The sequence below is a fragment of the Dipodomys ordii genome, unplaced genomic scaffold (genome assembly GCF_000151885.1).
Source record: "Dipodomys ordii isolate 6190 unplaced genomic scaffold, Dord_2.0 Scaffold179, whole genome shotgun sequence".
Taxonomy (NCBI): Eukaryota; Metazoa; Chordata; class Mammalia; order Rodentia; family Heteromyidae; genus Dipodomys; species Dipodomys ordii.
This window is the reverse complement of record NW_012267395.1, coordinates 525590-541793: the sequence shown is the minus strand read 5'-3', so window position 1 is coordinate 541793 and position 16204 is coordinate 525590. Positions and strand designations below refer to the sequence as shown.

At 67.5% G+C, this 16204-nt stretch overlaps 1 protein-coding gene across 2 annotated transcripts in view; it reads left to right on the top strand.

The window, feature by feature from the left end:
- Positions 1 to 16204, top strand: part of Plec (plectin) — a 39866-nt gene that overhangs the window by 13526 nt on the left and 10136 nt on the right. Inside the window, exons 1-30 of one of the 2 annotated variants that reach the window (XM_013033864.1) lie at positions 1698 to 1915; positions 2509 to 2570; positions 2860 to 2949; positions 3785 to 3862; positions 4097 to 4189; positions 5068 to 5234; positions 5690 to 5805; positions 5894 to 6000; positions 6074 to 6193; positions 6285 to 6380; positions 6570 to 6697; positions 6897 to 6990; positions 7613 to 7767; positions 7863 to 8172; positions 9082 to 9159; positions 9252 to 9413; positions 9737 to 9841; positions 9918 to 10013; positions 10157 to 10282; positions 10869 to 11021; positions 11109 to 11266; positions 11390 to 11516; positions 11623 to 11806; positions 12065 to 12222; positions 12304 to 12482; positions 14261 to 14399; positions 14479 to 14835; positions 14920 to 15003; positions 15125 to 15229; positions 15311 to 15409. In XM_013033864.1, the coding sequence (XP_012889318.1) occupies positions 1804 to 1915; positions 2509 to 2570; positions 2860 to 2949; positions 3785 to 3862; positions 4097 to 4189; positions 5068 to 5234; positions 5690 to 5805; positions 5894 to 6000; positions 6074 to 6193; positions 6285 to 6380; positions 6570 to 6697; positions 6897 to 6990; positions 7613 to 7767; positions 7863 to 8172; positions 9082 to 9159; positions 9252 to 9413; positions 9737 to 9841; positions 9918 to 10013; positions 10157 to 10282; positions 10869 to 11021; positions 11109 to 11266; positions 11390 to 11516; positions 11623 to 11806; positions 12065 to 12222; positions 12304 to 12482; positions 14261 to 14399; positions 14479 to 14835; positions 14920 to 15003; positions 15125 to 15229; positions 15311 to 15409 (4038 nt within the window). In that variant the 5' untranslated portion in view covers positions 1698 to 1803. Of the gene's footprint in view, positions 1 to 1697; positions 1916 to 2508; positions 2571 to 2859; positions 2950 to 3784; positions 3863 to 4096; positions 4190 to 5067; positions 5235 to 5689; positions 5806 to 5893; positions 6001 to 6073; positions 6194 to 6284; positions 6381 to 6569; positions 6698 to 6896; positions 6991 to 7612; positions 7768 to 7862; positions 8173 to 9081; positions 9160 to 9251; positions 9414 to 9736; positions 9842 to 9917; positions 10014 to 10156; positions 10283 to 10868; positions 11022 to 11108; positions 11267 to 11389; positions 11517 to 11622; positions 11807 to 12064; positions 12223 to 12303; positions 12483 to 14260; positions 14400 to 14478; positions 14836 to 14919; positions 15004 to 15124; positions 15230 to 15310; positions 15410 to 16204 lie in introns of those variants that run through there. The other variant, XM_013033862.1, reaches the window with a different exon arrangement.

Below are 16204 nucleotides of genomic sequence, written 5' to 3'. Positions count from 1 at the left end.
CGGGGGGGGCACGTGGGCGTGGATGCACACGGGGCACGTGGGTGTGGAGGAGCGGGGGGGGGCACACAGGCGTGGAGGCGTGGGGGGGCACACGGGTGTGGAGGCATGGGGGGAACATGGGTGTGGGTGCACACGGGGCACGTGGGTGTGGAGGCACACGGGTGTGGAGGCACACGGGGCACACGGGTGTGGAGGCACACGGGGCACACGGAGGGCCGGTCAATGAGAAGGCCGGGTGCCTGCCGGCAGTGGGAGGGGAGGAGGCAGGAGGGGAGGGAGCCTGAGCCCAGGAAGGTGCTGGGAAGGAGGTGGAGGGGTGCTGGCACTGGCTTGGGGAGGTGGCAGCAGAGTGGCCCGGGCTAGAGTCTGGGATGGTCTTCCAGTGCGTGGGTGCCCCACAGCTCAGTGGTTTCCAGGCTCTCCTGTACCCACCTCTGGCCCGGTGCCAGGCTCCGCAGGGCAGCTTCCTGGAAGCTCTTGGCCTGCCCCTCTGGAGAGGCAGACAGCAACACTTCCACAGGCCCCTGATGGGACTGGGCAGTGTGTGTGTGTGTGTGTGTGCGTGTGTGTACTGGGCAGTGTGTGTGTGTGTGTGTGTGTGTGTGTGTGCAGCTCAGGTCTCTCTATTCTCAACACGTGCACCTACAGCGCGGGGTCAGGGTTGGGACTGGAGTGTGGAGGCATGGTGGCTGCTGGGAGAGGGCGTTAGACCCCTGGCAGGCCCTGGGGTAAGGGGAGCCTCCTTCCTTGCCCTGTAGGTGCCCTGGCTCTGGCCAGCGGCGAGCTTTTCCTGGAACGCAGGCCTGAGGTGCTTTGGGTGTTTCTCAGTGGCTCACAGCTGGATTGCATCTAGCCAGATGCAATTTCTGGAAAATTCTTGTGGTCTAGTGGTACATTCCTCCCACAGCGATGGGGGCAGGCGGGACAGGCGGCTGCCAGTGCCATGCAAGGGTGGTACTGGAGCCATTTCGCCTTTGCCCCTTTGGCCACCTTTACAACAGGCTGCAGCTGCTATCTGCGCCCCGCCTGGCCACAAACGGCCCCAAGGTGGGGCTTCCTTCCTAAGTGAGTCACAGACTCTGCCCCCTCCCCAGGCCTGAGTCACTGGCAGTGTGCCCTGTGGGGGGGCTCCATTGCACCCTGTACCATGCCCCAGAAAAGGGAGGTGGCAGGCCGGCTGGGTGAGTCAGTGCTCAGCTATGAACTGCACTTGCTTGCCCCAGGGGTTCTCCGCTTGGGTGGGGCTCAGCAGAAGCTTTGGGGGTTCTGCAGGAGACCAAGGTTGAGAGCCCAGCAGGCCAGGCCTGGGGGAGCTGTGGGGGGCGGCAGGGGCCCCTCCCAGTAGAAGGTGGGATGTGATATGCCCCCCCAGCCCAGGTGTCTCCTGTGGGGAAGGGGGGGCAGGCTGAGGTGGCCAGAGGCCTGTAGGCGTGTTCTGTGAAGATGGGGGGCCACCCTGGGCACCCCCCACTGTTGTGAGGACACAGAGCTGGGAGCTCCCACCCCAGCCTTCCCCCAGATCCTGCCGTGGGGGCTGGGGGAGGAAACCCCAACTTCCTGTTTCTGTGGATTGAGGGTGTGGCTGCAGGGGAGGGGCGGCCTTCCCCCTTCCCGTGGGACACGCCCCCCTGCGCCATGGGGTGGGGCTCCCCCAGAGCCCTGCCTGGGCTGGGGAGTGAGACAGACAGCTCTGAGCTGATCCTGTGGGGAGCGCGTGTCCAGTGCGGCCGCCAGCCTCCAGCAGCCTGTGCGCCCAGGGCCTACGGAGCACCGCACCTGAGGGCTGAGGGACAGGGCCCTGCCATGGCTCAGCACCGGCTCCGCGTCCCGGAGCCAGAGGGCCTGGGTGGCAAGAGAACCAGCTCAGAGGACAACCTCTACCTGGCTGTGCTCAGGGCCTCTGAGGGCAAGAAAGGTAGCGGCGCCGCGGGGCGGGCCTGGCAGGAAGGGCCTGTTCTGTGGCAGGAAGCTGGGCGCTGGGTGGGGCCCGGGCTCCGGCGGTCTGGGTTTGGGGGACGCATTCTGAGATGGGCGGCAGCCTGCGCTCAGTGCTGACGGGGGCCTTGAGTGAGGGCCTGGGCCGCGGGGGCCCTGGCTGCCCCCAGAGAGGGCTCGCTGGCTGTGCAGCTGGGAGGGCCAGCCTCTGACCCGCCCGACAGCCATGCTCCCCTCGTGGGAGGCGGCCTGGGGTGCTGCAGGTCCTGACTTGTGCACCCTGAGTTCTGGGTGTGGCTGCCGCCTCACGCTTCCTTGGAAGACAATGGAGGCTTTGACCAGCAGCACCTGTCTGGGCCAGGGCCAGGGCCAGGGTCTGGGTCGGTCTGGCTCTGCTGTCTTGGTGGCGATGGAGGCTCGGAGGACCTGAGTCTCCATCACCTGGAAGAGCCCCTGGTTTGGGGCCCTCAGACTTGGCTTGGCTCTCCAGGCTGCAGAACCCACAGGTGTCGGCCTCCGGGGTCTCCCCGGGCCACTCCCCAGCCCCACATACACTGGCCTTGTCTCCTGCAGATGAGCGGGACCGTGTGCAGAAGAAAACGTTCACCAAGTGGGTCAACAAGCATCTCATCAAGGTGGGTGGGTGGCAGCTGTGCCCGCGGGGAGGGACCAGGGCCGCCCCGCCCGTGTCCCCGCGCTGCCCCAGCTCCCTTTCCTCTCTGAGATCTTATTTTCTGTCCTTTCCTTCCGTGCCCGCTCCTGTCTTCTGTTCTCTCTAACTTCTGGTCCCTCCTGGTCTCTGCTGCAGCACTGGAGGGCAGAGGTAGGTGGCTGTGTGGGGCAGCGCCTGCTCTTCGCCGCCTCTCCCCTCGGGCTCCTGGTGGCCGAGGGGACCGGGCCACACAGCCGCCACTGTTGTTGCAGGCACAGAGACATGTCAGCGATCTGTATGAAGACCTCCGTGACGGCCACAACCTCATCTCCCTGCTGGAGGTCCTCTCGGGGGACAGCCTGGTACGTGCATCCCGGCCGTCTGGGGCCCTGCACGCCGCCCTCCCCTCCCCCAGTGCCCCCACCTTCTCTCCTTGGGGCCTGTCCCACCTGTCCACGGCCCCTCTCACCCCCCGCCCCCTGCTGGGCCTCCTGTCCTGGTTGGCGTCCCAGCCGAGGGTCTGGCCTGTGAGTGGCCCTGACCTTTGCCGCAGGCCGCGCTGGCCTTTGCTGTCCTCTGCATTGGAGCCCTAACACAATGACCTCATGCTCTGCTCTGCTCTGCTTTCTCTGCTGCTTGGATTCTGAATCTTGACCTCTGCCCTTTACCCTTTGCCCTGCTCTGGCTGGGCAGCCGAGGGAGCGGGACCTAATCAGGAGCCTGCGCCTGGTGAGTGGTGGTGCTGGCCACAGCGGCACACGGGCTCCCTAAGGCCGGAGCCCGTGCAGCTCCCGTGGGGCTGGTGGCCAGGCCGGCCCGGCCCACGCCTAGCTCTTGGGTGGGAGACGGTTGTGTGTCCAACTCCCCTCTCTCTTGTCCACTGTCCCGCTTCGGTCCGGGCCTGGGCCCAGCAGAAGCTGCAGTGGCTGCCGCCACCGCCCTGCCCTCCACCCTCGGCTTCCCGGCCATTGTCTCCTCCCCGCCCCTTCCTTCCTTCTCCAGCTTGGGTTGCAGGCTCCCAACCCCTGCTGGGCCTGGGGCTGGGGGTCCCCGTTTTCAAGGTGAGGGGGGCCCAGGATATGTGAGGTGCTGTCACCCACTTGGTTTGGTCACTGGTGCTGCTCTGGTGACTCTTCGGGGGCTGGCCTGGGAGCTGTGGCTGCCAGGGGGCCCTGACCCTGCCCTGCCTTCTCTCAGCCCCGGGAGAAGGGGAGAATGCGCTTCCACAAGCTACAGAACGTCCAGATTGCCCTGGACTACCTGCGTCACCGCCAGGTAAGACACCCTGGCCTGCCCTGCTAGGGGGCCCAGGCCGCAGGCCCCGTCCCTGCCCTTCCCCAGCCACAGGCCGCAGGCCCCGTCCCTGCCCTGCTAGGGAGCCCAGGCCGCAGGCCCCGTCCCTGCCCTTCCCCAGCCACAGGCCGCAGGCCCCGTCCCTGCCCTTCCCCAGCCACAGGCCGCAGGCCCTGGCCAGCTCTGAGGCCCTGACTGACAACTCCCTGCACTTAGGTGAAGCTGGTGAACATCAGGAATGATGACATTGCAGACGGCAACCCCAAGCTGACCCTCGGCCTGATCTGGACCATCATCCTGCATTTCCAGGTAGAGTGCTGCCTGCAGGTAGAGCGCTGCCCGGGCTCCTTGGCTGCCCCGGAGGTGGCACCCTGGGGATGGCACCTTCCTGCCAGCCCCTGGCCAGCTTGGTGTAGCCTGAGGCCCGGTCCTCTCCCGGGGCCTGCTGTCCCACGCCCTCTGGCCCCTGCTGGGCGGGGCCTGCGGAGCCTCCTTGCGGAGGAATGTGCTCTTTGCTGCCTGCCCAGGAGCGGGGGAGCGAGTGGAGCTGGGGCTGCCCTGGCTGACTCACGCCTTGCCTGTGCCGCCCGCACAGGAAGCCACAAATCTGAGACTGGGGCTGCAGCCAGGCTGGCACGGCAGCTGAGTCACATGGGCTGGCAGGCCAACAGACAGACAGCTAGCAACAGGCCGGCAGACGTACTGATGGCAGGCAGGCTGGCAGACACAGGCTTGAGATTAGACCGTGCCAGGCTGTCTGGCACATACACCACGCATGGCTCCCAGAAAGCCAGCTGGGCGTGCAACCAGAGAGGACCCCTCCCCCCCACACCCCTCCGGTTGCAGCCCCTTCTCTAGACCTAGGGTTCTGGACCAACTTTGGGACCTGCACAGGCCCACCGTGCACCTACCGCCTACGATGCCCCCTTCTGGGCGTCGTGTGCTCCAGCGCCCACGTGGGTGGCAGGGGTGGGGCTCTGACTCGATCCGTGGCCGGAGACCCCTGGGCCTTGGTGTTGAGGTGTGTGGCAGGTCCCAGCGTCTCCTGGCCCTGAGAGCCGCACTGTGCCCGTTGCCCGTGTGCCCCCGCTGGGTGCCACGCCCCTCCGTCTTGGGCAGGTGGTCACGGCGCTGGGTGGGGAGGACGGCCAGGTGGCCGCGCTGAGCGTCTGCCTCCTGCCGCTCAGATCTCAGACATCCAGGTGAGCGGGCAGTCGGAGGACATGACGGCGAAGGAGAAGCTGCTCCTGTGGTCTCAGCGCATGGTGGAGGGCTACCAGGGCCTGCGCTGCGACAACTTCACCACGAGCTGGCGGGACGGCCGCCTCTTCAACGCCATCATCCACCGCCACAAGTACGTGGGGGAGGGGCGGCTTCCCGCAAGTCTGGGCGAGCCGAGAGCACGCAGGAGGGCGGCGTCCCCTGCCAACGGGACCGACCGTGCCTGCTGGGGAAGGCGCGTGCCTGGCCCTGCTCAGCTCCGGGGGCCCTTGGGCAGCACCTGTGTTCCTCCAGACCTGTGGGGGCAGAGGGCCGCCCGGCCTTCTCTCCAGGATCCTTCAGGAGGGGCCTGGTGGTCTAGGGATGCAGGAGCGCGGCTGACGCAGCGGCCCCTCCGTGCATGGCTGCTGTGCCCCCGGCCCGGCTCCCGGGCGGTGGACAGAGTATTTTCAGCCGTGCCTGCGCAGCAGTAGGGCCTTGAGGGGCAGGGGCGGACGTGGGGAGCGTGCACACTTGAGGGGTGTGTGGCAGCCTCTCGGGGCCTCCTGTCCCTTTTCTGGCTGGCCTCATCCCCACCGTCTTCCTCAGGCCCGTGCTCATTGATATGAACAAGGTGTATCGGCAGTCCAACCTGGAGAACCTGGACCAGGCCTTCTCCGTGGCTGAGCGGGACCTGGGGGTGACGCGGCTGCTGGACCCCGAGGGTGCGAGCTGCCCCTGCCCATCCCCCCTCCCCTCCCCCTCCCCCTTCCTGCTGTGCAAGGCCCCCCTCACCCAGCCCTGCCCCCGCAGATGTGGATGTGCCTCAGCCAGACGAGAAGTCCATCATCACCTACGTCTCGTCGCTGTACGACGCTATGCCCCGGGTGCCCAGTGCCCAGGATGGGGTGGGGGCCAATGTGAGTCGCCCCCTGGGAGGGTGGGAGCTGGGTCTCGGCCCAGGCTGTGGCCTCACGCCACCCCTGTGCCCAGGAGCTGCAGCTCCGCTGGCAGGAGTACCGCGAGCTCGTGCTGCTGCTGCTGCAGTGGATCCGCCACCACACGGCCTCCTTCGAGGAGCGCAAGTTCCCGTCCAGCTTCGAGGAGATCGAGGTGGGTGCTGGAGCCGGGGCCGTGCGCTCGAGGCCGGTGCTGGGGCCGGGCCGGGTCCGCCTCAGGCCCACACGCTGCACCCTGCTTGCAGATCCTCTGGTGCCAGTTCTTGAAGTTTAAGGAGACGGAGCTTCCAGCCAAGGAGGCGGACAAAAACCGGTCCAAGGGCATCTACCAGTCCCTGGAGGTAAGGCGCACCCCCAGGCGGTGCATTGGGCGTCTGGGAGGGCCCTGGGGAGGCAGGTCAGGTGGCTGTCCCAAACCCCAGGGCCGGCACCCTTCCCCGGTGTGGCCCGGCCTCTCCACTGAGCTTGGGCATGGGAGGGGGCGGCCCCTGGCTGGGCGGCAGGGCACTCAGTGTGGGCTCTGCTCACAGGGGCCGGTGCAGGCCGGCCAGCTCAAGGTACCGCCCGGCTACCACCCGCTGGATGTGGAGAAGGAGTGGGGCAAGCTCCACGTGGCCATCCTGGAGCGGGAGAAGCAGCTCCGGAGCGAGTTTGAGAGGTGGGTGGGGTGGAGGCTGTGGGCAGGCCCTGCGGGCTGGAGAGCCACCCCAGGATGAGTCACCGCCCCAGGAGGAAATTCCCCCCCAAGCTGGGAGAGCCCAGCTCCCCGCTTGCTCAGGGCCAGCAGCACAGTGGGCCGGGGCGGGCGGTGTGGCGGCCCGTGGCTCAGCACCGTCCCCTGGCACTCTGCGCTGCAGGTTGGAGTGTCTTCAGCGCATTGTGAGCAAACTGCAGATGGAGGCCGGGCTGTGCGAGGAGCAGTTGAACCAGGCCGACGCCCTGCTGCAGTCGGTGAGGGGGAGGGGTCAGGGAGGGGCAGGCTGGCCTCTCTTCTTCCACACCCCAGGATGCAGGGGAGTGGCAGCCTAGGGGGCCTATGGGCCAGCTGGTAGGACATGGGTGGCCCGGGAGGGAGGGAGGCCTGAGTACCCTGAGTGCCTCCCTCCTGGAGTGCTGCCAGCCCGGCCTCGGCTGCGGGCAGAGCTGGCCTCTGGGTATGACACAGGACTGGGCCTCCACCCCACCACCTCCCAAGCCGACTTCCCTGACAGCTCACTCTTGGGGGAAAGGAGGTGGGAGGGAGGCCCTAGACTTGCTGCCCGTCCAGATGGGGCAGGGCGGAGTTACGGGAGGGAAGAGTGGAGGATGAGGCCCAGGAAGGAGCCCCGCAGACAGGCCACGAAGGTCTCTACCCTTGAACCTGGCAGGGCTCCTTTGGATGGGATCCAGTTCTTCCAGAAAGTTAGCTGGTGTAGATTTTCTTAGAAGCATGCCGGAAAGATCTGTAGGGTCCACAGGGAAGGAGAGGAAAGGACAAGGCTCCAAAGGAGTCCCGGCTCTCAGTGGGGTCGTGGGGCTGCCCGCGCAGGGCAGGGCTCTGCCAAGCTCCCCAGTCACACACAACCACCCTCAGGACGTCAGGCTGCTGGCCTCAGGCAAGGCGCCACAGCGGGCTGGGGAGGTGGAGCGAGACTTGGACAAGGCTGACGGCATGATCCGGCTGCTGTTCAACGACGTGCAGACCCTCAAGGACGGCCGGCATCCGCAGGGAGAACAGATGTACCGCAGGTGGGGCCTGCCCTCCAGCACCCGCCCCCCACGCCCCTCCCCGGGCAGCCTGGGTCTGGCGCTGAGGGCTAGAGCTGCGTCCTCTGCCGTCCCAGGGTGTACCGTCTCCACGAGCGCCTGGTGGCCATCCGCACCGAGTACAACCTGCGGCTGAAGGCGGGTGTGGCCGCCCCCGTGACCCAGGTGACCCTGCAGAGCACGCAGCGGCGCCCGGAGCTGGACGATTCTGCCCTGCGCTACCTGCATGACCTGCTGGCCTGGGTGGAGGAGAACCAGTGCAGGGTGGACAGCGCCGAGTGGGGCGTGGACCTGCCCAGTGTGGAGGCCCAGTTGGGCAGCCACCGAGGCCTGCACCAGTCTACGGAGGAGTTCCGGGCCAAGATCGAGCGAGCCCGGAGCGATGAGGTGAGTGGCAGGGACCAGGAAGTGAGGCCGGGCGAGGCTCCTGCTGCTCCAGGCCTGACCCCTCCTCCCAGGCCTCACCCCTCCTCCCAGGCCTCACCCCTCCTCCTCCCAGGCCTCACCCCTCCTCCCAGGCCTCGCCCCTCCTCCCAGGCCTCACCCCTCCTCCCAGGCCTATCCTCCTCCCAGGCCTATCCTCCTCCCAGGCCTCACCCCTCCTCCAGGCCTCACCCCTCCTCCTCCCAGGCCTCACCCCTCCTCCCAGGCCTATCCTCCTCCCAGGCCTCACCCCTCCTCCAGGCCTCACCCCTCCTCCCAGGCCTCACCCCTCCTCCTCCCAGGCCTCACCCCTCCTCCCAGGCCTATCCTCCTCCAGGCCTCACCCCTCCTCCAGGCCTCACCCCTCCTCCCAGGCCTCACCCCTCCTCCTCCCAGGCCTCACCCCTCCTCCCAGGCCTCGCCCCTCCTCCCAGGCCTATCCTCCTCCCAGGCCTATCCTCCTCCCAGGCCTTACCCCTCCTCCAGGCCTCACCCCTCCTCCAGGCCTCACCCCTCCTCCCAGGCCTATCCTCCTCCAGGCCTCACCCCTCCTCCAGGCCTCACCCCTCCTCCCAGGCCTCACCCCTCCTCCAGGCCTCACCCCTCCTCCCAGGCCTCGCCCCTCCTTCAGGCCTCACCCCTCCTCCCAGGCCTCACCCCTCCTCCCAGGCCTCACCCCTCCTCCCAGGCCTCGCCCCTCCTCCAGGCCTCACCCCTCCTCCCAGGCCTCACCCCTCCTCCAGGCCTCACCCCTCCTCCCAGGCCTCACCCCTCCTCCAGGCCTCACTCCTCCTCCCAGGCCTCGCCCCTCCTCCAGGCCTCACCCCTCCTCCCAGGCCTATCCTCAGGCCTCCCCCTTCTTGTCTCTTGTAGGGCCAGCTCTCTCCCGCCACTCGGGGTGCCTACCGAGACTGCCTGGGCAGACTAGATCTGCAGTACGCAAAGCTTCTGGTGCGTGGGGTGGAGTGGGCGGGCGGTGGAGACATGGGGGAGGGAGGAGGCAGGCGTGCCACGGTCTGCAGCTGCTCCCTGCCTGCCCACAGAACTCGTCCAAGGCCCGCCTCCGGTCCCTGGAGAGCCTGCATGGCTTTGTGGCGGGTGCCACCAAGGAGCTGATGTGGCTCAGTGAGAAGGAGGAGGAGGAGGTGGGCTTCGACTGGAGTGACCGCAACTCCAACATGGCTGCCAAGAAGGAGAGCTACTCGGTGAGGCAGCCCAGCCTTCTAGAACCTTCTCCCCACTCCCCAGACCCCTCTGGGTGTCTGTGTAGTCTTCCACTGTGAGTGGGGGCCACCAGCTCCTGACACTGACTTCTTGCTCTGAGGTCTAGAGTAGGCTGTCTTTAGGGCTGTGCTGGCTAAGGGGGAGTTTGGCTGTGGCCCCCCCCCAAACCCAGGGATGGGCTTAGAGTGTCCAAGTGGGTGTCAGAGTCCCCTTAGCTGCCCTCTCAGGTTCTGCCCGGGCCCCACAGAGACGGTCTGGGACTTGGGTTGGGTGGGCCAGACTTCCTGTTGCTGCCCCTGGTCAGGCCCTGATGCGGGAGCTGGAGCTGAAGGAAAAGAAGATCAAGGAGATTCAGAGCACCGGGGACCGGCTGCTGCGGGACGACCACCCGGCCAGGCCCACGGTGGAGGTGAGCAGGGCGGGGCTGGGGGGCCCGGGGGCCCCTGGGTGGGGTAGGCCCCCGCTGAAGGAGCGCGTTCCCCCAGTCCTTCCAGGCGGCCCTGCAGACGCAGTGGAGCTGGATGCTGCAACTCTGCTGCTGTGTCGAGGCGCACCTGAAGGAGAACACGGCCTACTTCCAGGTGAGCACCCGCACACGCGCCCTGGTCGCTGCGATCCTGGGGTCTCCGCCACCCTTGCTTCAGGCCTGACCTCTTCGGTCTGCATGAGCGTGGCTTTCCTGGGAGTCGGGCCAGTCAGTGTGTGACCCGTTCTGCCACCTCAGTTCTTCTCAGATGTGCGGGAGGCGGAAGAGCAGCTGCGGAAGCTTCAGGAGACCTTGCGCAGGAAGTACAGCTGCGGCCGCTCCGTCACCGCCACGCGGCTGGAGGACCTGCTGCAGGACGCGCAGGTGAGGCCGGCTGGCCAGCGGGCCGCAGACCGCCCGGCGCTCGGGCAGGACTGGGCTGGGCGCTGGGGTGCGCCCTGGCCCTGCAGCCAGGTCACCTGCACGGGGGCCGCCCCAGCCAGGCCGCCAGCCCATCTAGGGTCTGAGGTCTAGAGTGGGCTCTGCCTTTAGGGCTGTAGAGGGCTGAGGGCAACTGGCTGTGGTCCCCACACCCCGGGGATGGGCTTGGGGCGTCCAGGCAGGCTGTAGTGCTGTGTGGGGCGTGAGGGGGAAGGGAGCAGAGGAGGTGGAGCTATGGTTGGCGTGGCTGCAGCTCTTGGTAAGGGTGGGCAGGTGGGAGAGGTGAGTGCAGGCCTGGCCTGAGCTTGGATGGCCTCCAGGGTTTGCCCCGCAGGGTGTCGGGAGGGGAGGCCAAGGGAGGAAAGGAGGGTGAGGACGCCACACCACGGGCCGAGTGTCACCAGGCCCAGCCTGGTGCTGGGGTCTGCCAGGGCTGAGCCCTGCAGCCTGCCTTCAGGTGTCCCCACCAGACCCCCAGAACTGATCCTGGGGTGCTGGCTGTACTGACCCTGAGCCGCCCTTCCCCCAGGAGGAGAGGGAGCAGCTGAATGAGTACAAGGGGCACCTGTCTGGCCTGGCCAAGCGGGCCAGGGCCGTGGTGCAGCTGAAGCCCCGCAGCCCCGCCCACCCTGTGCGGGGCCCTGTGCTCCTGCAGGCCGTGTGTGACTACAAGCAGGTGGAGGTGAGCGGGCCAGGAGCCTGGGGGGGACTGGGAGGGGCTGGGCGCGGTGTGACCACAGCCACGTCGTCTCCCCTTCCACTGTCCCAGGTGACCGTGCACAAGGGTGACCAGTACCAGCTGGTCGGCCCTGCACAACCAGCCCACTGGAAGGTGGTGGGCAGCTCTGGTGGCGAGGCTGCTGCCGTGCCCTCGGTGTGCTTCCTCGTGCCCCCGCCCAACCAGGAAGCCCAGGAGGCTGTCTCCAGGTTGGTAGCCAGGGGAGGGGTCTGTGGCTGGAGCGGGGTGGGAGAGGGCAGCGGGGGTGGGGGGGCGTCTGTGGGCAGCAGGCAGGGTCCCATACACCCCTGACTTTGGCTCTGACCTGCCAGGCTGGAGGCCCAGCACCAGGCCCTGGTCTCGCTGTGGCACCAGCTACACGTGGACATGAAGAGCCTCCTGGCCTGGCAGAGCCTCAGCCGTGACGTGCAGCTCATCCGCTCCTGGTCGCTGGTCACGGTACAGCTGGGCACTGGCTGGAGGCCCTGGGGAGGATGGCGGTGGAGGCTGTCCTGCAGGCCCACTGGCCCGGCCTGCGCTTAGCTCTCTGTACCACCCACCCTAGTTCCGAACGCTGAAGCCTGAGGAGCAGCGGCAGGCCCTGCGCAGCCTGGAGCTGCACTACCAGGCCTTCCTGAGGGACAGCCAGGATGCTGGGGGCTTCGGGCCGGAGGACCGGCTGGCGGCAGAGCGGGACTACAGCTCCTGCAGCCACCATTACCAGCAGCTCCTGCAGAGCCTGGAGCAGGGTATGCTGCGGGCAGGGCTGGAGGGCCGGGGGCGGGGCCGGGGCCGGGGCCGGGGCCGGGGCCGGGGCCGGGGCCGGGGCCGGGGCCGGGGCCGGGGCCGGGGCCGGGGCCGGGGCCGGGGCCGGGGCCGGGGCCGGGGCCGGGGCCGGGGCCGGGGCCGGGGCCGGGGCCGGGGCCGGGGCCGGGGCCGGGGCCGGGGCCGGGGCCGGGGCCGGGGCCGGGGCGGGGCCGGACACTGAGTTTCGGAGCCTGCCACAGGAGAGCAGGAGGAGAGCCGCTGTCAGCGCTGCATCTCGGAGCTCAAGGACATCCGGCTGCAGCTGGAGGCCTGTGAGACGCGTCTGGTACACCGCCTGCGGCTGCCACTGGACAAGGAACCCGCTCGGGAGTGTGCCCAGCGCATCGCCGAGCAGCAGGTAGACGCCAGCCCTGGGACCCGCACACCCCTTCCTCCCCAGCCGCCCAGGTGGTCAGCCGCCTCCTCTGTGTCTCTTCAGAAAACGCAGGCTGAGGTGGAGGGGCTGGGCCAGGGCGTCTCCCGGCTCTCGGCTGAAGCCGGTGAGGTCCTGGCCCTGCCCGAGCCCTCACCCGCTGCCCCCGTTCTACGCTCTGAGCTGGAGCTGACCCTGGGCAAGCTGGAGCAGGTCCGCAGCCTGTCAGCCATCTACCTGGAGAAGTGAGTGTCCTGTCTGTGTGCAAAGCGGCACAGGGCGCGGGTGCGGGGTTAGGTAACGTGGCCCAGAGCTGGTGGGTCTGACCCACCGAGCTGGAGTGGAGCTTTGTGACGGCGGTCCTGAAGATGCGGGAGCAGACGGGGGTCTCGGGGATGCAAGGGTGGCAGTGGGGAGCCGCCCTGTGAGGGGTGAGGGGAGAGCATGGGGGCAGGGGTGAGGAGTGAGGGGAGCGCATGGGGGCAGGGGTGAGGAGTGAGGGGAGAGCATGGGGGGCAGGGGTGAGGGGTGAGGGGAGAGCATGGGGCAGGGGTGAGGAGTGAGGGGAGAGCATGGGGGCAGGGGTGAGGGGGGAGCAGGGGGGCAGGGGTGAGGAGTGAGGGGAGAGCATGGGGGGCAGGGGTGAGGGGTGAAGGGAAAGCATGGGGGCAGGGGTGAGGGGTGAAGGTAGAGCATGGGGGCAGGGGTGAGGGGTGAAGGGAGAGCATGGGGGCAGGGGTGAGGGGAGAGCATGGGGCAGGGGTGAGGGGTGAAGGGAGAGCATGAGAGGAGGCAGGGGTGAGGGGAGAGCATGGGCAGGGGTGAGGAGTGGGAGAGCATGTGGTCAGTATGAGGAGGAGGGGAGAGCATGGGCAGGGGTGAGGAGGGGAGAGCATGGGGGCAGGGGTGAGGAGGGGAGAGCATGGGGGCAGGGGTGAGGAGGGGAGAGCATGGGGGCAAGGGTGAGGAGGGGAGAGCATGGGCAGGGGTGAGGAACGCCCCCGCCAGGCTGGCAGGCTCTGAGGGAGGGGTCTGCATGTGGAAGGCGTGGCACCATTCAGAATGGCTTCCTGGGAGGAGGAAGACCTGGAGGAGCGGGGTGAGAACCACCACTAAACGAGATGGAGGAGAGAGCGCTAAGCTCCTCCAGGACGTCTCCCTTCCGAGTTCTCAGTGATGACCTTAGCTTCCCTTTCAGAGACGACCCCTCTGCCTGCTCCGCTGCCCCCCACGGCCCCCGTTGTCCATCTCTCTGCCAGCCCCCCAGACCAGCCACCAACACCAGCCCCCTGCCCGCCCCCCACGCCCAGCCTCTCTGCCCCCTCTCCCCCACGCCCTGTAAGGCCTCTTCTGCTCTTGGCTATTTACTTCAGCCTTTTTCAATTCAGAGGCACGAAAGGCATTCAGAAGGATTTTTCCAGAAGCCCGCTAAGAGATCTCATTCCTGCCTGAAGTTCAGGTCCCAGCGTCGGTGTCTGTGTTGATTGTGTGCTGTACTGTGGGCAGTTCCCCTCGGGGACAGGCAAATCGCTTGGTGCACAGCGCCATTCCCACCTCAGGCCCTCAGCCTCAGCTGAGGACGCGCTATGCACGCTGCCATCTGCCTCAGGACTTTGGAACCTGCTGCTTCTGCCAGAGAACTCTCCCTTTGGGTCTAAAGGATGGGTCTTTATGTTCATTTTCTGGTGCTCGCGTTTGAGCTCAGGGCTTCTCATTTGTGTTTAGCATTTAGTTCAAGTCTGGAGCCATAATTGTACTTCCCACTTTTTAAAATTGAGAGGTGAACTTCTCTCAGATTTTTCTGCCAGGGCTGGCTTGAACGGAGATCTTCAGATCTTGGTCTCCCAAGTAGTTAGGGTTTCGGGTTTGAGCTGCTGGCGCCTGGCGGCAGGCTGGGTCTGAGACCCCGAACACCGGAAGCTGGTGGCCGCGCCCACCAGGGTCACCAGAACACTCAGGCCAGGGCTTGTCTGGCTTGGACCCTCCAGCCCTTGCGCTCACGGTGCCCTGCCCCCTCCCCCAGGCTGAAGACCATCAGCCTGGTGATCCGCAGCACGGAGGGCGCGGAGGAGGTGCTCAGACGACACGAGGAGCAGCTCAAGGAGGCCCAGGCCGTGCCCGCCACCCTTCCGGAGCTGGACGCCACCAAGGCCTCCCTGAAGGTACGGTAGCGGGTTGCAGGCCTCCTGGGGCGAGGACGGTCGGAGCCCAGCTCGACGGCGCCCGCCTTGTGCCCCACAGAAGCTGCGTGCACAGGCCGAGGCTCAGCAGCCCGTGTTTGACGCGCTGAGGGAGGAGCTGCGGGGCGCGCAGGCGGTGGGGGAGCGGCTGCAGCAGCGGCACGGCGAGCGGGACGTGGAGGTGGAGCGCTGGCGGGAGCGGGTTGCCCAGCTGCTGGAGCGCTGGCAGGCCGTGCTGGCCCAGAACGACCTGCGGCAACGCGAGCTGGAGCAGCTGGGCCGCCAGCTGCGCTACTACCGCGAGAGCGCCGAGCCCCTGAGTGCCTGGCTGCGGGACGCCAAGCAGCGGCAGGAGCAGATCCAGGCTGTGCCCATGGCCCACAGCCAGGCCGCGCGGGAGCAGCTGCGGCAGGAGAAGGTGGGCCTGGGCGGGGGACGGGGTGGGGGGGCGGGGGGGGGCAGGTGCCCGGGACCGCTGGTGCTGACCACTCTGCCCTCTCAGGCCCTGCTGGAGGAGATTGAGCGCTACGGAGAGAAGGTCGAGGAGTGCCAGAGGTTCGCCAAGCAGTACATCAACGCCATCAAGGTGAGGCCATGTCGCAGGCCACGCTGTCCGGCCTGGGGCCTGGGACTCGGGGGAGGCCCGTCAGGGTGCAGGGAAGTTAGGCACAGGCAATCGGGGCAGCACCTGCACTGTGTTCTTACAGGACTATGAGCTCCAGCTGGTCACATACAAGGCGCAGCTTGAGCCGGTGGCCTCTCCAGCCAAGAAGCCCAAGGTCCAGTCGGGGTCGGAGAACATCATCCAAGAGGTAGGCCGGGGTGGCCGAGCGCAGCAGGCTGAGGCGGGCTGTGGGGGCTGCTGTGCAGGGCTGACCATGCCTCCCCCGCAGTACGTGGACCTGCGCACACGCTACAGCGAGCTGACCACCCTGACGAGCCAGTATATCAAGTTCATCAGCGAGACCCTGCGCCGCATGGAGGAGGAGGAGGTAGGGTTGGCGGTGTGGCGGGGGGTGCCCTCCTGTCGTACCCCACAGGCATTACCATGGCAACCTGAGGTCGCCCACTGTGCGCCACAGCTGCCCGGCCGGCCTTGGCTGGGCCGCACCTGGGCCTGGCACGGCGCTGCGCTCCCCACGGCGCCGGGCCTCCTCTCTCTCAATGGCAACTGTCCCCACCCGCATCCTCTCGCTCGTGCGTGTCCTTCTGGGGGATTCTGGTTGGTTCCGCTCTGCCCTTTGGTCTGGGAGAGTTGGGAGGCTGGGAAGGAACATCTGAGGTGCCTCTGCCAAGCAGGGTGCCAGCCGTCCATTCTGCTGCCTCCACTGCTCAGGTCTGCCGGCTTCTGATTTCCTCCTCTGAGCTGGCGCAGGTCCGCGTTCTCCCCGCTCTGACTGCCTCACCTGCCCACCCCACGTGGCTTTGAAAATGGCCCCTTATTGGGGAGAGGGGCCTTGGGGCGGGAAGCCAGCCCACCGGGGTGGGCAGAGCGCAGGCAGGACTGCGGTCAGCAGCTTGCAGGCCCTGCCACCTTCTGCTTTGCTCTCTCTTCCTGTCTGTCTCCGTCGCCTGTCTGCGGGAAGAGGGGAGGATGCCTGGGCCTCCTTCCCCGGGCTGGTGAGCACGGTGCGGCCGGCGGTGCTTGCTGAGTGCCCTGGGTGGGTGCACGCGGTCTCCCTGCTGGGCTGGACCTCTGTCTTCCCTGCCCCCTGCCCCGCGCTGTCTGCGGGAACTGTGGTGGCGCCGTGTCCTGTGCGCGCCCGCCGCCCACCCCACACTCACAC